We start from the raw sequence: 24,493 nt of genomic DNA, 5'->3' as shown, positions 1-24,493 counted from the left end.
CGATTTCTTGAAGGAAAACGAAACCTCAGTATTCATGTTCCAAGAAGCAATGGCAAAATACACTCAATATCTTCTTAAGTTAAACAAACAAACAAACAAACAAAAACAAACAAAACAGGAAAAGGGCTCTCATTTTCTATGGTAGCGTTCCATGGTTAAGCAACTCAACATTTGTATTAATACTTTATCATTCTCAGTTCTAAAATGACTAAAATATTTATTGTGTTTTAAAAATACTTAAAGAGAAGGGAAAGTATGCATTAGTCTTCTCAGTCGTAACATTAAAGTCCTGAAAGGAGAACTTTATAGAGTCACATACTGATGAAAAATAATCTAAACAGTTTACAATTCATCCAAATATCTGAGATCAGTATTCCTCTATGTCATTTTCTAAAATTTTAAATGTTCCCAAGGACTTCCCTGGTGGTCCAGTGGTCAAGACTCTGAGCTTCCCCTGCAGAGGGCGCGGGTTCGATCTCTGATCGGGGAATTAAGATCCCACATGCCGCACAGCACGGCCAAAAAATAAAATAAACAAACAATAACAAATAAACAAATAAAATGTTCCCCGGGATTATATTTGTCGTATAACATATAATAACTACACTGTTTTACTGTTTATAGTGTTTTCTCACTTTCCCTCTCTGCGGTCCTCCCAGTAACCCTCCATTAGGAAGGTGAAGTTCAAGGATGCGAAGGGCCTAGCCCGGGCATAGACAGCTTCTACAGAACAGACTCCAAGTCAAAACCTAGGCTTCTGTTCCCACCCATTCTGGAAAGTGGAGATGGGGTGGGGATGTAATATAATACATAATTAAAAATAAACATTTACGCAATAATCTTAACAAAATGTTACCTTAATTCATCCAAGCCCATTATCTGCTAACTATTCATTTCAATAATGAATATTATTGGATATTTACAGATAAATTTTTACGGATAAATACCTACCGATATTTACGGATAAATACCTACCTTTTATATAGTGTTTTATATGATTTTATACAAACAGAAGAGCAAAAAACATCTTTTAACTCTTTGACCATCTAGAATTTCCTGCAACATACGTAGATACAGGTTCACTTTCCTGACCGATATCACTGCTATATGTCCTACCAATACTTATTGACATATGTGTTCATTTACTATTCATTGCTCTGAAGTTACCACTTCTTGAATCCTTAACAACTTTCCATTCTCTTCCTAGAATTTCTCTGTTAATCAATTTTCTTATTTACCACAATATCAGTTTTTAAACTGTCAGGTTATAATTATTTACAAAATCTGAGAAATGAATCTTCTATATTAACATTTTTGGAGAAGACATGCTTTAAGTTTCTTGCCCACTTAGTCTCTCAGATGAATTTTAGTATTAACTAGTCATGTTCTAATAAGTAATTTCTAAGGAAATATATTAAATTAAATGTAAATTAACTCATTAAGCATTGTTTTTTACACTCACATTCAGAATACAGGTATTCTTTTTGTAACACCAAAATTTTTTTCCTTCAAATTATCTCTTATGCCAAAGTTGGGCAGCAGCTAAGTATTTATGTTTGGTTCCTTTATAAACTAAAATTTTTTCACTGGATTATCAAGACTTTTTGAATTTACAAGTCTATGGAAATTATTTGCTTAGTAATATTGTTTGGCTAAACTCCTTGATTATATGTATATAATATACCTTCCTTTATCTGCTTTTCTTATTGAATGGTTAATTTCACCTCTAACGTTATTTTAAAGATGTCTCTCTATCTTTTCTTGGTTTAGAGAGATTAACTCTAGTGTTTATTCATGGACATAAAGTCGATTTTAAAATAATATATTTACAAAATGTTAAGAATCTGTCAATACTTTTTGAAAAAGTGTATAAAAAATTGTAAAAAATAAGCGTTGAATGAGTCCTCTCAAAACCATTATGATGGTTTTTATTTTACTTCAATAAATTTAGTTAAAGGCTCTTTTTATGCAATTGTGGCTTCAAATTCCCAGGACAAACTTTTTTTTTTACCATCCGAAATGTAATTTGACATGTTTTTATTGCAGTATAACTGACATATAACATTATATTAGTTTCAGGTGTGTAACATGATTCCCTATTTGTATATACTGTGAAATGAGCACAATAAGTCTAGTTAACATCTGTCACCATAACAGTTACAAAATTTTATTCTTGTGATGAGAACAAGATATACTCTCTTAGCTACTGTGAAATATGCTATACAGAATTATCAGCTTTAATCACCATGCTGTACATTACATCCCCATGACTTATTTATTTTATAACTAGAAGTTTGTACCTTTTGACCCCCTTCCCCCATTTCATGCCTTGTCCCCCAGGCCCAACCAACACTTAGTTTTTTCAAATCTGTCAGTGCAACAGTGTAAGCTACTCCCCAGTTTGCTGCTGAGAATTCAGATGGCTTAGATCCACAAGTGAGTTAGTATCTACACATTTCCTTTATTACATTTTGGTTGCTTTAGCTTTTGGTAACAAAATGGCATTTGTGCTTATAAAAGTCCTATTCCCCACATTTTGTAACTGTTAACTGTGTCAAGGCCTATCTATTTTTTGAAAGTTTAGAAAATTCTCTAGGGCCTGATACTATATTACGAACGCTGCTAAGATCACGCGAGAATGAACTTAAGCAGTTTTTTGTTAAGGTACACCCTGGAAAACATCAACTGTCCAAGTCTGATTGCATTCCAATCATGCATGTCTCCTGGTTCTTAGCTGCTTTCTCATTTGTGCTTTGACTGGTTACTGTTTCACCATCATTTGCAGTTAAGTGTTAGGGTGTGAACTCCATCTAACTAGAGAAGTAGGGGAGAAAAAGCTATTGCTTCAGGAAAACTCAAGGTGTCAAGAAGACTCAAGACGGTACCACCTTCTTTGTCTCTCAGGCTTTCTTAATAGCTGGAGAACTGGAATTGCAAGAGTGGGGAATCTCACACATCAACATCAGTTCCTAAGTGTCCAGCCATGGAAACCCCAAACACCACACCTAGAACTCAAACACCGCTCTGCCTCAGGAAGTAATAGAAATCAGCAGAAATCATCACGTACATCACGATGCAGTTTTCAATGCTGCCCACGGAGAATCTCATTCAAACATTTAAAACAATTCTGATGATGTCTGTCTGCATAGTGTCATATACCCAAACTGATGTTTAAGAACATAAAATTTGGTGATAAGCCTTCTCTAACACACCCTCACACAAACTGTTGGACTCACAGCTGGTAAGCAAGAATTTATTCTATCATGAATCCTACACAGGAGTAAAATAACACCTACAGAAGGGGTTTCATTGCAAACTTGTTTGCAAAGAAAAGATTAAAAAAACAACCCAAATGTCCATAAGTAGAGGTCTGGTTAAATAAATGTATGGTACACTTATATAGTGAAATGTCACAGCTGTAACAGAACTAGGAAGCTCTCTGTGGTAAAGAAAAAACATAGTGAAGAACAATGTAGATGATGTGCCCCATTGTGTCAAGATGATGGGAATATAAACACACTTTTTTGCTTATAAATTCATAACAAAACTATTGTATAATACATATGAAAGTACTAACAATGTTTACCTTTTCAGAGAAGGAAATAAGAACCAGATAGATATAGGTGTTCTAATGCATTTTTAAATATTTTTTAACCACAGGGTAAATACATTACCTGTTCAAAATTAAAACGTAACATTTTTTAAAGATGGTTACAATGAATTCTGAGCTTCGATCTTTAACACTTAACCATCAAGCAAACATACGTCAATCCATGTTTCTTCCATGCGGAATCTGGACAGAAGTCTAAATAACACAGCTTGTGTTGAATGTGAATTCTTTTTTTTTTTTTTTTTTTTTTTTTTTTTGCGGTACGCGGGCCTCTCACTGTCGTGGCCTCTCCCGTTGTGGAGCACAGGCTCCGGACGCGCAGGCTCAACGACCATGGCTCACGGGCCCAGATGCTCCGCGGCATGTGGGATCTTCCTGGATCGGGGCAGGAACCCGTGTCCCCTGCTTCGGCAGGCAGACTCTCAACCACTGCGCCACCAGGGAAGCCCGTGAATTCTTAAAATAGGTTTAGATGTCTTCAAATTTCAACCTAAGAGCAAATAAGCAAACAGACTGCACTCTACCCAGAGCTGGAAAAGCACACTGTGACCTCAATCTTCCACTCCACGTACTGTGCTCCCTGAGGACAAAATTGTACCACATGGTAGCTGATGACCCAGTTTGAGCATCTTTCCCTTCCTCCTCACTCCTGGCCCAACGGAAGAACAGATGAGGCAAAAATCTGCAGTGATGTTCAAAGCCCTAATGCTCATAAACAGAGTACCTCATAATGCCAAAAAAACAAGTTTCCCTTAAATTCTACAAAATTCATTATTTATAGGAAATTAGCTTAATATGAACCAAACTTTGCCCTTGTGTTCCATTTATTAACATGTTACTGTTTTGATAATGCAGCTGTATTTAAAACTATAAAATAGGGGCTTCCCTGGTGGCACAGTGGTTGGGAGTCTGCCTGCCGATGCAGGGGACACGGGTTCGTGCCCCGTTCCGGGAAGATCCCACGTGCCGTGGAGTGGCTGGGCCCGTGAGCCATGGCCGCTGAGACTGCGTGTCCGGAGCCCGTGCTCCGCAACGGGAGAGGCCACAACAGTGAGAGGCCCGCGTACCGCCAAAAAAAAAAAAAAAACTGTAAAATATTTTGTTTATTATACCTATTAACAGGCTGTCTAATTTCAAAGAATCAACTTACTCAGAAAACTTAAAATTACATGTTAACTTCTACATAGATTCGGATGTGTGTTGACAAGATAATTACCACTGCCATGTCTGGTCTGACCTTCCTGAGGTTCATTCCAATGAAACTGAAACCTCCATCAGGAAAATAAAAGTCCTGAATCCAAGACATTTGCTCACTTGAAAAATAGCTGGATAACACTGTTTACTGTCTTTGTTCTTTCTACTCAGAAACCTCAATTTAATAAAATTTAAAACTTGCCTAACGAAGTTATTTATCATCCTCTTAAAGAAAATAGTTGGGGAAAGAAGAACAAGCCCATGTTTCAGGCTCACGTCACTCAGGCATACAGATCCCCACTTCAAGGCTAAACACAATTTTTGTGGGAGAGACTTAACAATTCAGACAGGGACTAACCTACTAGCTGCTGAGGACACATCCATCCTAAGGTGTAACAAGCCACTTTAATATTCGGAAATCCGCTGGCTTTCCGAATATTAAAATCAAGTAAGAGACAAGACTTACTAGGAGAGCTTGCCTTAACCTGAATGAAACACAAAACTATACACAGCATTCAGTAACTAATGTTTGCCTAGTGTTCTATGTGCCTATTGACTCATTATTCATTCACTCGCCAAATACTTATCAAAAGGTGGAGGCACGTAGAAGAAGGTGGTGCTCTACAAGGATGCATGAAGACACCTTGCTTCTATGGTATTAATCTCTTCCTGTTCGACTCTCACATATTCACCTGCCTGTGAAGGTGACAGTCATTGGCTGTTATATGCTTTCTACTACATACTGCATTGAAAACTAATGCTTGTGGGTTAATAAAATGTAAGTAATGAGCTAATGGGCTCAACCAGCAGCCTGGACAGACAACTGATTCCCGTCTTACTGCCTTAATCTGAACCTACACACCTAAAACCCTTCCTAGGGACACCTATCTTTACACAAGTTCTTTCCGTCAGTGTTTCCTCAGGATTTGATGGGTATTTATGGGTGTTTACCCTGGGATATTCCATGACAAGAAAGCCTTAAACGTGAACTACTAGGAAATATGTGTTCTGATAAGAGGGAGTACCCAGTGATGAAATGGTCACCCACATGACCACTGTACACTCAGTAAATGTCTGTTGGATGTGCTTCTAACACATTGGTTCTTGTTCACAAGGAACTTTTTTTATGCAGCAGAGACAGAAAGAGGCCATCACCAATGGCCGTATGATTTGATAATTAGGTAACAGAATTATGTACACAGTGTGGTGAGAGTACAGGTAGAGAAACACCTAGATCTGGGGCTGTCAAGAAAGGGTTCTAGAGACAGAGTTTGGACGGACATTTGCATGTTTGGCAGACAGATGAACAGCAAAGGCCAGAAAACACCAAGGCATAGAGGTATAGGAGGCCCTGGAGGTCCTGGTATTCAATGCTGACAGCAAAGCTCTCCTGAAATTAAAGTAAGATGATGTGGCTGGAAGCATAAACAGGGGCGAGACATGCGTGCTGTACAAGGTTTTCTCTCTCTCGTAGGAGACACAGAATGGTGCCAAGCAGGGGTCTGGAGACACAGTGGAAGAAGATCTGAGCTGGTGAGGAGAGTGGCCAGGAGGGAGGCCCAGGGAGGGGAACTGGCGGTCAGGGCAGTGAGAACAGGCAGGAAATGATGAATGTGTTTATGAGGCAGAACAGGAAGACTTCTGGACCAGTTGGATCAAGAGGAACCCAGGATAAGTCACCGTTTCCAGCTCAGAGACAGCACAGAGAGGAGCAGATGAGCGTGTGGGAATGCGAGAGAGGGCAGAGGGAGGGGGCGTGTGGCGTGGGACCCGGTGGCGAAGTGCACTGACATTCTCTAACACTCTGCTCCTTATTCTCCAAAGAGACTCTATTCTAGCCTCACCTGCTCCATCACGCTTTCCAAATTGAATCATCTGCAGGGGCATTTTCCTGGGGAGCAAATCAGCTCTTTATTTCCCATTGTCCTGAATGCAGCCCCTAACATAAGCCTATTAACACACTTTCCCAGCTTGATCAATTGAACTGCACCCCCACGGAAATCTAGACAATCTTACCAAGATCTTTTTCTGAATTATTATTCAGTGTTGTATGAAAGGAGAAAGCACTCCCCTTGACAAGCATGGAAGAGGCCCTCAGGCCTGACAACAGGCACACAGTTAAGGCACTGAGGACTACTTTGTGGCATCCAACCATCATTTTAAACAAACAAACGAACATGTTCATGTTATCAATTATTAGCTTACATTTATATAAACCTTTTCAGGTTTCCTTTCATTATGTGTTTGCTCTAGAAAAGTTAATAGTCATAATTAGGAGCCATATATAATTTTTTTTTTTTTTTTTTGCGGTACGCGGGCCTCTCACTGTTGTGGCCTCTCCCGTTGCGGAGCACAGGCTCCGGACGCGCAGGCTCAGCGGCCATTGCTCACGGGCCCAGCCGCTCCGTGGCATGTGGGATCTTCCCGGACCGGGGCACGAACCCATGTCCCCTGCATCGGCAGGCGGACTCTCAACCACTGCGCCACCAGGGAAGCCCTAATATTTTTCTTTTTCTGGGTAGGTATGGCATTTGCTGACTATGGAACATTTCAAGCTCAGCAAAGCACAGTGTTTAGACTGTTAACATTACCCAAGCTAATTCTTTTGCAGGTGGCTGGGGAGGGGTACTGTAGGACACCTATTAAAATTTTACAGTATTCTATTTTTGGAAGTGCTGCAATGATTTGTATTATATATAAAGTGGTTTTACTTTCTTAATTTCAAAAGCAGATTACAGAATAGAAGGCATATTCATATTAAACACACCTATTTCAGGATAACTGTTGCTTAGACAATTTTTCCTGCAAAACAATCCAAAATTGACCGTAGACGTTTTCCATGTGGCTGGCAGGGAATGAAGCAGATCTCTTATGTTCTTAAAATGGACTACTAACTATAAAGAAAAGTTAATAGAAATTCATTACATTCAGAAATACTTTTAAGAAGGTACAACATCCGCCAGTTTGTTGGCTTTCTAAATAATCTACAAGTCCACCTTAATGTGCTAAAAGTTTATGGATCTGTGGGACTTCCCTGGTGGCGCAATGGTTAAGAATCTGCCTGCCAATGCAGGGGACATGGGTTCGAGCCCTGGTCCAGGAAGATGCCACATGCTGCGGTCCACAACTAAGCCCGTGCGCCACAACTGCTGAGCCTGTGCTCTAGAGCCCAAGAGCCACAACTACTGATTCCGTGCGCCACAACTACTGAAGCCCTCGTGCCTAGAGCCCATGCTCCGCAACAAGAGAAGCCACCACAATGAGAAGCCTGTGTGCTGCAACGAAGAGTAGCCCCCGTTCACGACAATTAGAGAAAGCCCTCGTGCAGCAATGAAGACCCAGTGCAGCCAAAGATAAATAAATAAATTATAAAAAACAAATAGAGCAAAAAAAAATAGTTTACGGATTTGTTTCAGGACTAAAAGAGCATACTAAAAAAATTTGCAAGTAATGCAATTTCATGCCTGTATCATTAAAAATTCTACAGATGTCAAATGAAAATATTTTTATTTTAATCATCTAACAAGCAAAACTTTCATTATTTTAGTAGAGAAAAAAATCTGAATTTTTACTTCAACTTAAAATAGGAAAAAGTAGCTTTTGTTATACTTGTTCACACTGTATATGAACAAATTGGATAAGTCTTTTCTCAGAGCATAAGGAAAGGGATAAAATATATACCCACTGGGGCTTCCCCAGTGGCACAGTGGTTAAGAATCCACCTGCCAATGCAGGGGACACAGGTTCAAGCCCTGGTCCGGGAAGATCCCACATGCTTCGGAGCAACTAAGCCTGTGCGTCACAACTACTGAGCCTGCGCTCTAGAGCCCACGAGCCACAACTACTGAGCTCACGAGCCACAACTACTGAAGCCCATGTGCCTAGAGCCCATGCTCCACAACAAGAGAAGCCAACGCAATGAGAAGCCTGCGCACTTCAATGAAGAGTAGCTCCCGCTTGCCGCAACTAGAGAAAGCCCGTATGCAGCAATGAAGACCCCCCCCAAAAAAAAAATATATATATATACACACATGCCCACCAAGTTCACTGATGTGACTGAGGTGCTGTTTCACAAGACAGCAGCTCTGGAACTGGCTTTTTCCCCTTTGTTATTAAGCAAGTTACCTAAAATATTAAATGCTGGCCTTCATGTGGACTTACATATTTTTGTTTTTGTCTTAACGATCATTTTGAGTTAACCAATTTAATAGGTACCTAAAAAGATGCCTGGCCTCACAAAGCCAAGCAGTGTTTTTGATTTCAGTGGTGATGACATACACCAAGACGTCCCTTTTAATTTACCACGTGGAAGAACACAGTACCAAGAATAACATTCTGTCACCCCTAGGAACCAATTCCAAAACAAAAACAAAAAGTCTACAAGGCCCTTCTTGCAGTATCTACTTCAAGCACATGTACCATTTTAGAATTTTAAAAGCTGTTTCTTCTGGACTTTTCCACCATGAGCTAGCCAGCTCAGGGGATGTCACCATTGTGCCAGCCAGGCCAGGCCCTGTGGGCCACAGGTGGTGTCCCTCACCATCACAGCCATGTGCAATCACATGCTCTTTGTCAAGCAGAGCAGCATGGCTGAAACAAGGCATGTGGAGACAAAAGACCTGGGGGAGCGGGGAGTCCCCAAAATGCACCAAAGCGGGTCAAAAATGTCCTTATTGCAAATTTAAGACAATAGACTATCCTTAATAGACAGTAGAAACAAAAACGAGAATAGCCAATTAAAACATTCAACATTAGGAATTTCCATAACACAAACAATAAATAAAAAGAGAATGTCATTCTCAAAACATTAACCAGTTAAGGAAAAGCAATTTGAGTGAGAGATGCCTAAAACTCAGGCCACCAGGGAACAATAGGAAAAAGCCTAGTCTCTCACCCCAAAGAAGGCTCTATGAGTCTTAATTTTCCCCAGAGCTATGTAATTGATGCCTTTTATAAAGGACCCTTATGTACTAAAATAATCCAAAGTATTATTGTATCACCTAAGCCAAATACAGAAAAGTGATGTTCAATTTTATATACATTTAAAACCACATCTGTCATCTTTTTACCTAAGATAACAGTAATATGCATATACTATTAATAAAATACTTCTTTTAGCTCTAAAACATGCTTTAGAGCTAATAAAAAGTATCGTAATCTATACTATTTCATGTATAGGGTGATTCTCTACTATCCAAAACTCAGTTAACCCAAATATTTCAGTGGTTCTAATTAAATAAGCATTTACTATATATGTTTTACTTGCCTTATTCCTCCATTTTCTCCTCATGAAAAACACTGCTATACTTCCCATCCTGAATCCAACTCCAGGCTATAATGTATGGTTTATTTACCATGTTTGTGTCAAAATAGACACTACATTAAAACACAATTTAGCACAGTAAGACTAGCTATCTGAAACTTGTGAGATTAAGATATACTAACTTTCTCTTTCAACACCTTTTAAAGACTTATCAAAAATATTATCCATTATGAGTGAAAATTCATTTAACACATAACTGTTCTCTTAAATAGACTGCTATAACTATGAAAGGGCACTTTTTTGTTGTTGTTGTACGTGGGCCTCTCACTGTTGTGGCCTCTCCCGTTGCGGAGCACAGGCTCCAGATGCACAGGCTCAGCGGCCACGGCTCACGGGCCCAGCTGCTCCGCGGCATGTGGGATCTTCCCGGACCGGGGCACGAACCCGCATCCCCTGCATCGGCAGGCGGACTCTCAACCACTGCGCCACCAGGGAGGCCCCACAACACCCGTTCTTAGTGAACGTTTATCAATGTGGCAAGAGGCCAGAGAAACTTTCAAGACTGCTTTTAAGGAAGCTAAAAAGAAGAATGTGGATTCACAGTGAGATAACAAACGGGTGGTGGAAGGCCACATCTCTCATCTGGTGTTCTTGAATTTGGTCCTTTTGATGCCTTTTGCATTCTACAAATGAGTGAATATTTTAAAACTTTTCACAAAAAAATTCTAATATATATAGTTTTTTATGAAACCTTTCTAAAATGCTTTCACTGGCTTTCATATTTTGCAATGTGAGAAACACAAGAGAAATTAAGGTTTATTTAGCATCACCTTAATGCATGACTAGGATCCCCACCATAAATGCACTGCTAATATTTACCTTTTGTTAACACATTTTAATTATATAAAAATCACATAAGGTTGAGAACATTCTTTCTCAGTATAAGCATTATTTTGTAACTAAAAATTAATTCAAGAGATCAAAATCAAATATTAACCTCTACGTCCAAACAACAAAATGACTTGAAAGTGTTTAACTGACACATTTACAAAATAGGTAATCATTACCAAAAAACATTCATATCATGAAAGAGAAGAAACAATGAGGTTTGTTGCAAGATTCAACTTGTTAACTGATATACTTCCCTTATTTATAAGCTGCCAGTATTAGCTTTTGAGAAATAACCGTTTTGCCTTCTCTGTGGCAGTCTCTCTAATAGGGCTCTAATCCCTCTTATACCTGCATGTACTACAGCGATTGGAGAAGTCGAACACTCAATTTCCCAGCTTCCCTTGAAGGTAGAAACAGCCATGTGACTGAGATTTAGCCAATGAGATGTAAGCACCACCCCTTCCCTGGGTCTTGTTTTTCCTGCCTGCAGCAGGCATTGTGACATCATGAGGCAAGTCATGAGGAAAAGGCCAAGAAAACAGCACAGGTGTTGATCCTGACATGACTGAGCCTCTGAACATCAGAGCTGCTGCTTTCTAAGAGAGACAAGCTCCTCCTTAGTTAAAGTATCTTGAACTGCAGCTAAAAGCAGTTCTACTTGACAGTCTGGAAAATGAATACCAAACCCAAGCACGTAACTTGATGACTTTCATTCTAATTAAACAAACTTATTTGCATTCTGCCTCACTCTTACCAAATATCTAGGCAAAATGGTTCTCTTTAGCGCAGCTTCAAGTAAATGAAAATATTTTGTTCTATTAATAATACTTCTCCTGCCTTTCCTCAAAATATATGTACATACACCCCTCTCCTTTGCTAGAGTAATTGCTTTTTTTTTTTTTTTTTAGAGTAATTGCTTTTAATCTTACTAGCTCAGCAAAAAGAATTCTCTTAGTGCAGGGAATTGCCTTCACTTGAATCAATGAGAATATTAACTCTGAGGCTCAAAATGGCACTTTTCATAATAATTAATACAAGTATCTCATCTCCAGCTTCATAGAAAACCTGAATTCCAATAAACTTGGAGGCAAGGAATAGTTCTACGCGGAAGATTCTCTTCCCTCCACTGACTCATAAAATTGAAACTAATAAGTTTCAAAATATGAGGCAGAATTCTGAACTAGACCGAACTGAAAGCTCGGGTAAGTCAGTTAGATCACTCCTGGACTTCTTAGAAGATGTAGCACTCTTCTGATGCTGAGGTCGTCGTTCACGCCTGACATCCTGCTATGTTACCCGAAACCCTGACAAATCCACTCTCTTTCCTTGCCCCTATTTTCAGAGGAAATCACATCCTGGACGGGACAACACTTTGTCAGTATACTACAGCGCACAGTGTCCTGTGCGAGGGCCGGTCAAAGGGCCCGTTCTGTCTGGCTCCACATAACCACCATCCTATTGCTGGCGCCTCTCCACATTCTATGCTCGGACATATTAAAATTCTTTCGTTTCCTTAAAGGAGCCAAAGTCTCCCTCACCTCCAGGCTTTCACATGCTGTTTTCTCTGCCTGGAACACTTTTTGTTTCTTGGCTACTTCCTCCTATCCCGGGGTCCCAGCTTAAATGGCGCTCCTGGAGGATCTGGATAAAGTCAGCCTCACCTGCTGGGCGCTGCCTGAGCACCTAGTCCATGCCCTACCGCGACGGCCTCATGTTCTCTGCCTGTCTCCCTGGTAAACTGTGGGCTGCATAGGGAAGTTCCCTGGTGGTCTTGGGCTAGGATTAGGCACTATCATTGTTGTGGCCCAGGTTCAGTACCTGGTTGGGGAACTAAGACCCCACCAGCCATGTGGTACGGCCAAAATTTAAAACTTGTGGGCTGTGTGAAGGCAGGAGGCCACGTGTGGCTCAGTCCTGGCTACATTGTCAGCACCTAGCACTGCACCTGCCACACAGTACATGTCTAATACATATTTGTTTATGAGACGAATGACTTAATCCTGCAATGTGAAAGTCAGTTTGGAAGCAAGGGAAAGACTGGTTGGTGGCAAAGACCAAAAATATAAAATCCTTCAAAAAGTCCCGAAGTATTAGATTGGGTGATATGCAACTGTCAACATTTGACCATTTTCTGCCTCTAAGAAGAGCATTTTCAAATTCTTCAATCTAAAAATAAAGCCTGAACTACAGCAGGCAGAGGGTAAAAACAATAGTGATTTCAAAGGATAGAGTCTTAGATTCTTGCAACCAATTAATTGTGGATAAATGAGGAAGAACAATAATTCAAAGGGTACTGAGGTGTGAGGACAGGATAGGGGGCAAACAGTGGTGTTGTGAAGAGAAAAAATCAGGAGTATTCGCTGAGTTTGGGAAATAAGGAGAGAATTAGTTTAGATAAGAAGAATTTTCAGTAACACATCCAGGGTTTTTTAACCTGTAGCCAGAAAATTCACAGAATTTGAGGTTGAAGAGACCTTGGAAATCATCTCATCTGATTCCTTCATTTTGTAGCCTTGTTTGGTTATGTGATCAAGGTCAATGACTTGGTTACTAGCAGAACCAAGGCTACACAGCCCCGGGCTCTTGGTATCCAGGCCAACTCCACTGCCACTGCAGCCACCAACACCACTTCTTTTACTAAGAATACAAACACAAGGGCTTCCCTGGTGGCGCAGTGGTTGAGAGTCCGCCTGCCGATGCAGGGGACGCGGGTTCGTGCCCCGGTCCGGGAAGATCCCACATGCCACAGAGCGGCTGGGCCCATGAGCCATGGCCACTGAGCCTGAGCGTCCGGAGCCTGTGCTCCGCAACGGGAGAGGCCACAGCAGTGAGGGGCCCGTGTACCGCAAAAAATAAAATAAAAACCAAAAAAAAGAATACAAACACAAGCTACTGCTCACAGCCCATGTGGATAAGAAGAAATGCGATAAGTTCAATATCTATTTTATTGGAAGATTTCTCAGACCCTCAAGTTATGTAATATGGATAAACTCACAAAAGATTCTTACTGGGGTAAGTAGAATTATATTCTTCACATAATTTTAAAATGCTTCTCACACACAAAACTCTTTTTTCCATCACTGCTATTCACTAGATCTAACAGAATTACAGCAAAATTCACAGCTGGAAAAATCTAAAAAACCCAAGAATTCTTAACAGAGGCCCCAGGTTTTAGTCCCATCCCTGCCACTGACCGTGTGCCCTTGGGCAAGTTAATTCACTTCTCTGGGCCTCCGACTTCCTGGTGTAAAATCAGGTAAACTAGAGCACCACTAAGTACACTCTAGCTCTAAAAATTACAACTGCAATCAAATGAATGTTTCAAAATATTTTTATGTAAATTAAAAAAATAAAGAGTACCCAAAATATCACTATTAGTTAGTCAAACTCTGGTAATAAAAGCCTTGTGCCTTTTGCTTAAGTTGCCTTGGAAAGCTATCTGCTCCACAAAAATGGTACAAACAACCTAAAACGTTCACTAATGGAAGACTGGTTAAATAACCCATGGCTCATCCAACAACGGGATGTTACAAGACTACTAAAAAGAATGTGGTAGATAAGTGTGTTAACCTGAAAATCGAAGATATATTAATGTTTAAAAGTAAGCTATAGAAGAGTATATATGGTAAGCTTCCATTTCTGTAAAACAAAAAGGGATATAAAAGAACCTGCATAGGCTTATATACGACTAGAAAATTACCGGAAGGACAAACAAGCACCCATGAGAGTGGAAGGGTGCTTCATCTGTGGAAGGGTGCAGGGCCTGGGTAAGAAAGAGGCTCACTTGGAATTGTACAACCTTCTGTACTGTTTGATTCTCTTTTGAACTTGGAGTGTGGATTGATTTTTTTTCTTAAGTTACAATTAAAAGCCATGACTAAACGCTGGATAACTTTGTATGAATATTTTAAAGTGCCGTGGGTCAAGAACCACCAGAGGCTTCTCCATTATTCCATTTAAACAAAACTTATGTGTCTTGCAAGATTTTTAAAATTCTTGTTAATGGAAAACAAATATATGAATATAAAATCTAACTGAATGTGTTACTGGTTTTGATTAAAACATAGAAATATAATTTTTAAAGTCAAAAAACTTTAAAAGCCATTTGGAGCTATTTTAGATTACACAAATTATTGCAAATATAGGGCACCCTTTTATTTTTATTTTTCACCTTTTTATTCTTTAAGGTTGAAAAAGTGACAGTGGCATTTAGGCTGGGAGAGACAGAGCCACTGTTTCCCTCCTGACTTATCCATTTACCTTCAGTTGTCAGCTCAGATCGAGAGGGAAAGGCTGGCAGACTCCAGTGACAGGTCAAGGCGAGTTATGAAACATGAGGAAGAGTCATCCCACAGAGCAGGGAGATGCCCCTGGGAAAACTGAAAGCAGTCAGCTGAAAAAAATCACTGGGGACAGAGACGGAAAACAAGACCCAGAAGGGCTGGCGTTCACAGGAAACAACAAATCATCTATTTACATACTCATGATTCTAGCACAGATACCACTAACCAGCCCGAATTCAATATAAGAGCACTCCAGTTTTTATAGCATAAAATCAACTTAATTTCCCACAGTTGCAATTATATCTAAACAAGAGGTAGCCACAGTAGGCAAATGAATCCTCTAAAAGTGGACACACAGGTTTACACGTGCCTAAAATATACCCTACATTTATTTCCATCTCAGGCACAGAAAATAAAAAGCAGATACAAGCATTAAAGATCAGAGGCAGTCTTTTGTGACTGCAAACGTTTCCACCATGAAGCTTGGAAAACTTAATTTGTGGTTCATTTCCTACCTCTCCACAGCCATTACGATGTTTTATTTCAGAAATGTTTAGAACGTGGAAATCTTTTAGCCTACCAAACCAGCCTAGTCCAATCTCAATGAGGAACTACGTAATGAAAACCTCCAGAAACCCTCTCATTTCATCTCCTTCTTTAAAGGAAAGAGAACTGTTTGTCTTAATTTACCTGTGTCCTATTTCCAAAATCATGTGAAGTAAAATGTAATTGAACAGGTGTTGATTTTTCCAGATTCGGCTGGTGTCAGAGCAAAGAGCTGGGCGCACCCAGGCAACAGTTCTGCTTTCAACAAACAAACCGAGCACACATCAGCTTGCAGACAGTAAAAGTACCATACACATGTGCTGAAACGTAAGAGAAAACCGCTTATTTTTACAAATTATGCCTCGTTCTCTCATTAGAGCTTTCTTTCGCCAGTTATCTATCCCCTTAGAAAATTTCTGATAAACACCTGCAAGTTAATCAAGATGCCCCCCGTGTAACGGCAAAGAGAGATCTGCGCAAGACAAACCTGTGTGGAAAATGACAGTACTTTTCCTAAACCCTGAAGGGAGTCGAAGATTTCGAAGCAATCCTTTGGCAGTGAGTCGAACGTGAATGGTGGACAGGGAGAACTTGGGAGACAACAACATGTCTTCAGAGCAGGTGGAAAGATTTCACAGAAGAACCAGCTCCGTGGATTCTCACATACTGTCTTTTTAAACTCAGCACCCTTCCTCGAAGCCAAGAAATACAGCGAGAGGAAACATGCCTACATGCCAGACGTCACTCCACCGTACATGCACAAAAGAAAAACCCCAGAGCTATCCAAGTGCTTCTGGCTTCCGTCTCTACTCCCAGATGTTGCCAAAACAATGCTCTTCCTCTGAATAAAATCTCCTCCTAGCAGACCCAGCAGTCAGCAGCCTCTGAATGACATCACACCAAACATGCTTATGGGCTTATTATGGTTTTCATCAGAGATGGAGAAGGGGAGGAGAAAGTGGGTGGTCTTAGGCACTTTATATAACAACCAATAGTGTCACAGGTTCTGTAATGAGTTGGAGGATCCTTAAGGGGAAATAACTACTTCGAGGAGTGCCTAATATCTATTTAGTAATTATAAAAAATTAAGACTTCATTAAATAATCTGTGTTCTGATGTTTTTAATTGTAATTATATTCACACTACTAGTGTGAATATGCCCAGTAGCACTGGGCATTTTTTTCAGATATTTTACATGTAAACCTGATACCATGGACAAAAAAATTTTAATGGCTTCAAGCAATAAATGTTCTCAATTACAATTTTAAATAAAATTCCTACTGTAACACCTGGAACTAACGTAATGTTGTAGGTCAATTATACTTCAAAAAAATGTTTTTACTATAATATACTAATGACGGATTGATAAAAGGTTAAAATTCAACTCTAACACTCATAGTCTGAGGACTTCACTAAGCGTCAGCAATAAAGGTTAATGCAATTTCTCTACCAGATGCAACAATAGTTGCAGAGGAATAAAAATTAGTGAGTATTCTAAGGACTCCAATTATTGCTTGACTAATTATACAGAATCAGGTGACCTCTCAAGATAGTAACGTTTTGAGACTAGGAACATCAGGAAGGTGTGATTATTGTTTATCAGTAAGAACTGAGATCTGGTAAATGTTTGAATAGAGTCCTTTGTTAAAGCACATTAAAATATGGTGGCAAAAAAAAAAGGGGTTGAAAAGATAAAGGCATGGACATAAGAAAACTGCACCTGCAAAATGCTCACTTAAGTAAAGCTAATATTATTAAACCAGGAAGAGTCCAACTCTTTTAATTTTAAAAAGCACAAGAAAACAGTGTGTGAAAAATGATCGATGTGTGTTTCCAAGATTTCCAAGACTCAGTAACAGAAATGAATGCAGTTAACTGTTAACCATAAATGACTATTAAATGCTATGAGAATGTGCGGGAAGCAGTTACTCTTCAAGAAATTCTGTAGAGCATTTAGGGTGTGAAGAGGGAAGGAGACAGGCAGGAAAGGAAATTTTGAGTAATTCCTTCTCCGTTTTCACTCGCCCCACAGCCTGCCACTTCAGAGGCTGTCGAGAGACCAACCCAACAACCTGCCGGGGGTTAGGTGCGGGAAAATTACAACCTGTTCCTGCACAGACAAGGCGTCTTGTAAACATTGCACCCACGGCCATGCAAGCACAAATAATCAAGGAATTGAAGTCTAGAAAAGCTACATTTAGGTGGTGCCTTTTCACTCTATCACAATTTGTTATTGTTAAACCGCAACCTTTTTCCTGGATTCCGCAAATTAATTTGCCATAAAGCACCTCTCCTCCCCGCCCGCACCAAGAAAAGAAAAAAAGCTTGTAAAAACTAAGATAAACACAACACTGTAAAACAACTATACCCCCATAAAAAGTTTTAAAAAAACTAAGATACAAATCAGCATTAAAGGGCTTCCCTGGTGGCGCAGTGGTTGAGAGTCCGCCTGCCGATGCAGGGGACACGGGTTCGTGCCCCGGTCCGGGAAGATCCCACATGCCACGGAGCGGCTGGGCCCATGAGCCATGGCCGCTGAGCCTGCGCGTCCGGAGCCTGTGCTCCGCAACGGGAGAGGCCACAGCAGTGAGAGGCCCGCGTACCGCAAAAACAAACAAACAAACAAAAAACAGCATTAAAATTATAAACAGAAGACTGAACACTGATATTATTAAAGATAGGACACCACCCCCTATAGGATGTTTTCTGTTTTGTTAAGTTTTTTTGTTTGTTTAGTTTTGTTAGTTAAGTAACAGTAAACGCTAATGTATCCTGGTTTATGGGGAAATCCTTTAGCCTAGACTACCCAAAAGAAGAAATTAGCAACATGCCACCAATTTTTCATACTCATTAGAAAGTCTACTTGAACTACCCTAAGCTACACCACACAGAGTTAACAGTAATGTTGCTAACGATCTTTGTAAACAGCACAGCAAGGCTCCCTGCTTCTCCCTGTGAGTGACCCTACGTGGCCCTGTGTGGCTGTGGCCTGCAGTGTCTCCCATCCTCTGGGAACTCTTCTTTCAAAGGCAAAAAACAGAGAAAAAAAAAAAAAAACAGCACAGCAAAGAACTACAAGAATAAAGAGAAGCAGTGCCAGTCAGAAGGAAAAGTCAAAAGTCAGAGGAGTAGTTCTTGTTTGTACAGCAAAGTGTACACACACACACACACACACACACACACGGAAAAAGATGTTTGAGATGAATGACTAAGAACAGCTCAAGCTGGGTTTCCATTCTTTCCCAAACACAGTCTGCCCCCTGGTGGCAGTTGAGTACAAGTGCACCAAAGCAAAAGGGGCCTTAACAGCCAACTCATACAATATACTACATACCAAGCACACTCCTAAACACTTTATATGTATGCACTCTTTTAAATAATCGAAAAAGAAATTATTGTATAGTTCCAATTATTTTTATAATATATATACTTCAGGGCTTGGGGAAGCACAGATTTTAAAACTGGCTCAAAACGTTTCCTTGATTACTTATTTGATCAGCTGTTACCACTTGTGTGCACACTGTGGTTTCTTTAGTTATACTAAATATAGAAGTACCCAGGGCTTCCCTGGTGGCGCAGTGGTTGAGAGTCCGCCTGCCGATGCAGGGGACACGGGTTCGTGCCCCAGTCCGGGAAGATCCCACATGCCGTGAGCCATGGCCGCTGAGCCTGCGCGTCCGGAGCCTGTACTCCGTAACGGGTGAGGCCACAACAGTGAGAGGCCCGCGTACCACAAAAAAAAAAAAAAAAAGAGACCAATATTTCCATAATGTCCTCTTCCTTAGTAGGGAAAAGAATGTCTAAGCTATATCGTGAATGACTGTCCAAAAATTCACATAAAGCAATTAGAAAAAATGTCAACCTCCACCCACCCTTAAGATTATAAGTTTTTCAAGATCAGTGGCACTGCCTTTTATTTCTTTGGTCTCCCAAAATAAGAGCAGTAATGTTTTATCCATGTACAATGTTTGTTTTTAAAAACTAAGAAAAAATACATGTTCAATGTATAATTTTTTAAAAAATAAAAGTTAAATTAGGGGCTTCCTTGGTGGCACAGTGGTTAAGAATCCGCCTGCCAATGCAGGGGACACGGGTTCGACCCCTGGCCTGGAAGATCCCACGTCACAGAGCAACTAAGCCCGTGTGCCGCAACTACTGAGCCTGTGCTCTAGAGCCCGCAAGCCACAACTACTGAGCCCGTGTGCCACAACAACTGAAACCCGCGTGCCTAGAGCCCGTGCTCCACAACGAGAAGCCACAATGAGAAGCCCGCACAGCGCAACGAAGAGTAGCCCCTGCTCGCTGCAACTAGAGAAAGCCCGCACATAGCAACGAGGACCCAACACAGCCAAAAATAAAAACAAACTTAAAAAATTATTTTAAAAAAGTTAAATTATCTGTACATCACAGTGCTCTGTAACCAGTTTTCTTAAACTTAAAAATTTCACATTTATCTTTCCATGGCATTAAATAATCCTCTATGTTGTTATTTTAATGGCTTCAAAAATATCATTAAAATGTCGGTGAACATAAACACCACCTGTTGTTTAAACCATTCATACTGTTTCCAACTTCCCCCTTCTAAACATTTCTGAAAAGCAATAAATAAGTCAATCAACTATTTTCCTAGAATCAATTCTGAAAAATGGAATTCCAGGGTAGAAGGCTTTTGTTATATGTCACCAAAGTGTCTCTGTCCAGAAAGGCTGTAGTAATTTATACCCCTTCAGTGGCATGTACAAGGCACCTGGTCCTCACACATTCACCAATAGTGGGTATTACTCTTAAAAATAGACAAGAACTGACAGCACATTATTTTAATTGATGTTCGTAAACTTTTTTCATGTTTCTTAGTCCCTCATATTTCTTTTTTGTGTCTAATTTTTTTCTTTTCTCTTTTAATGAAGTATAGTTGATTTGCAATGTTATGTTAGTTTCAAGTGTACAAAATATGATTTCATATTTTATAAACTCCATTTTAAATTATTATAAAATATTGGCTATACTCCCTGTGCTGTATGTTAATTACATCCTTGTATCCTATTTTATACCTAAGAGTTTGTACCTCTTACTCCCCTTCTACGATATTGTCCCTCTTCCCTGTCCTCTCCCCACTGGTAACCACTAGTTTGTTATCTGTGAGTCTGTTTCTGTTTTGTTATATTCATTCATTCTGTCTTTTAGATTCCACAGTATTTGTCTTTTTTGGATTCGATACAAGCATAACCTCATTTTATTGCGCTTCATAGATACTGTATTTTTACAAATTGAAGGTTGTGGCAACCTTGTGTTGAGCAAGTCTATGTCACCATTTTTCCAACAGCATTTGGTCATTTCATGTGTCTGTCACATTTTGGTAATTCTTGTAATATTTCAAACGTTTTCATTATTATTATATTCGTTATGGTGACTGGTGATCTTTGCTGTTACTACTGTAATTGCTTTTTGTTTTGTATTTTTAGATTAAGATATGTACCTTTTTTAGACATAATGCTACTATTGCACAGTTAACAGACTACACTATAGTGTAAACATAGCTTTTATATGTACTGGGAAGCCAAAAATTCATGTGACTCGCTTTACTGTGGTGGTCTGGAACTGAACCCACAGTATCTCTGACGTATGCCTGTATTTGTCTATGATCACAAGAAGTCTAGTTATAGTTAATTAACATCTATCACCATGCTTAGAATGTTTTTGACAAACGGGAGGTCTAAAACTTTTGTTGTCATAACTAGTTACCCATTCTTTCATTGTGACATTCGTGGAAAGGCCTTTTCTATACAAGTGTATACTCTCAGTGCTCTTATCATTCTAATTTTTGTTTAAAACTTCAGTCTGGGGCTTCCCTGGTGGCGCAGTGGTTGGGAGTCTGCCTGCCGATGCAGGGCACACGGGTTCGTGCCCCGGTCCGGGAAGATCCCACATGCCGCAGAGCGGCTGGGCCCGTGAGCCATGGCCGCTGAGCCTGCGCGTCCAGAGCCTGCGCTTCGCAATGGGAGAGGCCACAACAGTGAGAGGCCTGCGTACCGCAAAAAACAAAAAACAAACAAACAAAAAAAACTTCAGTCTGGAATATATTTGCATGTAGTATATGAAGTAGGGCTCTAGCTCCTGATAAAATGATAGTCCTTGTTCCAACAAGATTTACTGAACAATCCATACTTTTCCCTGATTTGAACACTAAATTTAACACATGCCAAAATAGCATTTGCTCTTTAAGTGTGAGAGGAGAGTTATAATCATAAACCAATACAGAAAGACAGCCTCGGGCTTCCCTGGTGGCGCAGTGGTTAAGAGTCCGCCTGCCGATGCAGGGGACGCGGGTTTGAGTCCCAGTCCGGGAGGATCCCACATGCTGCGGAGCGGCTAGGCCCGTGAGCCATGGCCGCTGAGCCTGCGCGTCCGGAGCCTGTGCTCCGCAACGGGAGAGGCAGCAGCAGTGAGAGGCCCGCATACAGCAAAAAAAAAAAAAAAAAAAAAAAAAAAGAAAGACAGCCTCATCCCTACTCTCACCGGAGAAAGCGCTGGTCACACCGGTATTACCTCTTCAGAGCAGGTGTGCAACTCTCAACCATCTCCCAACACTTGGAAGAGGGGGTACAGAAAGCAACCCTATCCTCCTGTGCTGGATTTAGTGGTGGGGATGGAAGGCGCAGTGCATTTCCTACTTTCCAGGGCAGACACCACGGCACCTGAGACTGATGATCTTGTGTAAAAGAACCAAGGGGCAGGGTAAGTACAACTCTGGCGCTCTGGTATTCCTAAGAGCTTTCGTGTGTGGTAGAACCATGGCAATAATAGTAATGGTATGTGTGGCATCTTCCTTATAAACAGTAAACCAAGTTTTATTTAGAGCCAATGTTGGCTAGACTCTTACAGCACCATAATCTTTAAATAAATTACAACAGCTAGACCCCATGAGGATGGTTCTTGACTTTCACCAGTTTTTCCTGCTTGAAGGATTTAAAATAATTCAACCTCCTGGAATAGAGCTCTAAAAGTACAGCCACTAGAACCATAAGAACAATGAAAAGGATTATCCTCGTCACTGTCCCCAGTAGCAGAGGCAGCTATCACCTGAGAGTTTTTTATATAACAACTCTGTGACGTCAAAATTACTTCTATACTGGGATTTTTTCCCAAAATATTCTCACGTTTCCAAATGAGAAATTTGAGGCTTTGGAGAGGCTTAGCAACTAGCCCAAGGTCAGGACACAAGTGGAATGCGGCAATCCCAAGATTTCAACCAATAGTCAATGCCTGAAAAGTTCATTCTCTTTCTGTTCCTCTTCATTGTCTTACGAGATAATGGAACTGTCTTTGAAATTACTGATTAAAGGTTAAAACTAAAATAATGATACAGAATTTTCAACTATTAAACTAGCCAAATTAAAAAAAATAATAATACCCAACGTCGACCAGAGTATGGTGATGCCAGCACTCTTTTATGTTGTCATTGTATAAATGGATATGAAGCTTTTGGAAGGCAACTTGGTTGACTGAAGTGGCTATAAATATGCATATGTTTTGATTTGTTTATACTACTTTTAAGAATCTATCACAAAAAAACTTCCCTAAACTTTGAAGGTGATAACTGTAAAGATGTTCATCAGAGAATCATTTGTGAATGTAATGCAGAAGCACCCCAAATATTACAGAGTAGTTAAATGCCGCTGCATATGCTAAATGTAATAGTCATTAAAGAGTGATTACTTACGTTAAGTGACAACAGGATATAAAGTTATCTGAATTTTATTTAAAATCACAAATTTAAAAAAACTAAAGGGTGATTTCTAAACCTCTACATGTTAAACTTTTTAGAACTTAGCAAATCGCTAAAAAGTGATTATTGCACTCTAGTGAAAACATATGAAGTTGGTCAACTTTAATCTCCACCAGTTTGTTGCTTAAACAAACCAAAAAAACCTATCTGAAAGCCATAAAATTTAATGCTCAGAGGAACATGTCTGTATGTGGAGGCAATGTCTTCTGTACGATCTAAAAGATGACTGTTGCAAGCAGAATATAAAGAAAGTCAAGGTGCTTTGCAGTCATAGGCTATCAGAGCGGGGAGAAACCTTAGTGATCATTTCAATTACACAGAAAAGAAAGCTAATACTAAGAGGTTACATGACCCACAAAGTCATTGGCTGCTTGGACACCACTTCTTAGCATCCGAGCTGTTCCTCCAAAGGGCAACACACTGTGACTTTTCCTCGGCAGGCTCGTCATAATACTATGTTAGCCTTAAGTAATGATAACTAACCATCAGCTAGACGTTTATGATTTTTTGGAAAATACATGTTCATACCCTGCAATCTACATTAAATCACTATGCTGACCCCCTTAAAATACATCTTTTTCCACTGCAATTGTTAGAGCATTGATTACTCAGGGTGAATTGAAGGGAGGCATTCTCAAACTCCGTCATATGCCCCATTTCTACTCCATGGTTAGAGGCTTTGCCAAGCAAAACCACTGCGTGATGCATACTGCTCATTTCTTTTCTCAATCAGTTGCTAATCTGCCATTCTGGTAACCTTACCTATCAAGGGTCACTGATATGTTGAGGGTCAGTGGTAGGCTTTGGAAACAGGATATCATGTCAGTCCCACAATGGGCCAAAGGAAAATACCTAATGCTAATAGTTTTCCCGTGTGTAGAAAGACGATATATATTGGAGATTATTTGTACTATGCCTGT

At 40.1% G+C, this 24,493-nt stretch overlaps 1 protein-coding gene across 5 annotated transcripts in view; it reads right to left on the bottom strand.

Moving 5' to 3' along the window:
- Positions 1 to 24,493, bottom strand: part of MTUS1 (microtubule associated scaffold protein 1) — a gene marked incomplete at its 5' end in the record, with an annotated part of 159,161 nt that overhangs the window by 38,099 nt on the left and 96,569 nt on the right. The window contains one exon of one of the 5 annotated variants that reach the window (XM_082863769.1): positions 16,275 to 16,395. The exons of the other annotated variants lie outside the window; for them this stretch is intronic. Coding sequence (XP_082719895.1) covers positions 16,275 to 16,395 — 121 coding nt within the window. Of the gene's footprint in view, positions 1 to 16,274; positions 16,396 to 24,493 lie in introns of those variants that run through there. 5 annotated transcript variants of the gene reach the window in all.

Source organism: Leucopleurus acutus (assembly GCF_964270905.1).
Source record: "Leucopleurus acutus genome assembly, chromosome: 21".
Classification (NCBI taxonomy): Eukaryota; Metazoa; Chordata; class Mammalia; order Artiodactyla; family Delphinidae; genus Leucopleurus; species Leucopleurus acutus.
This window is presented reverse-complemented; position numbering and strand designations above follow the sequence as displayed.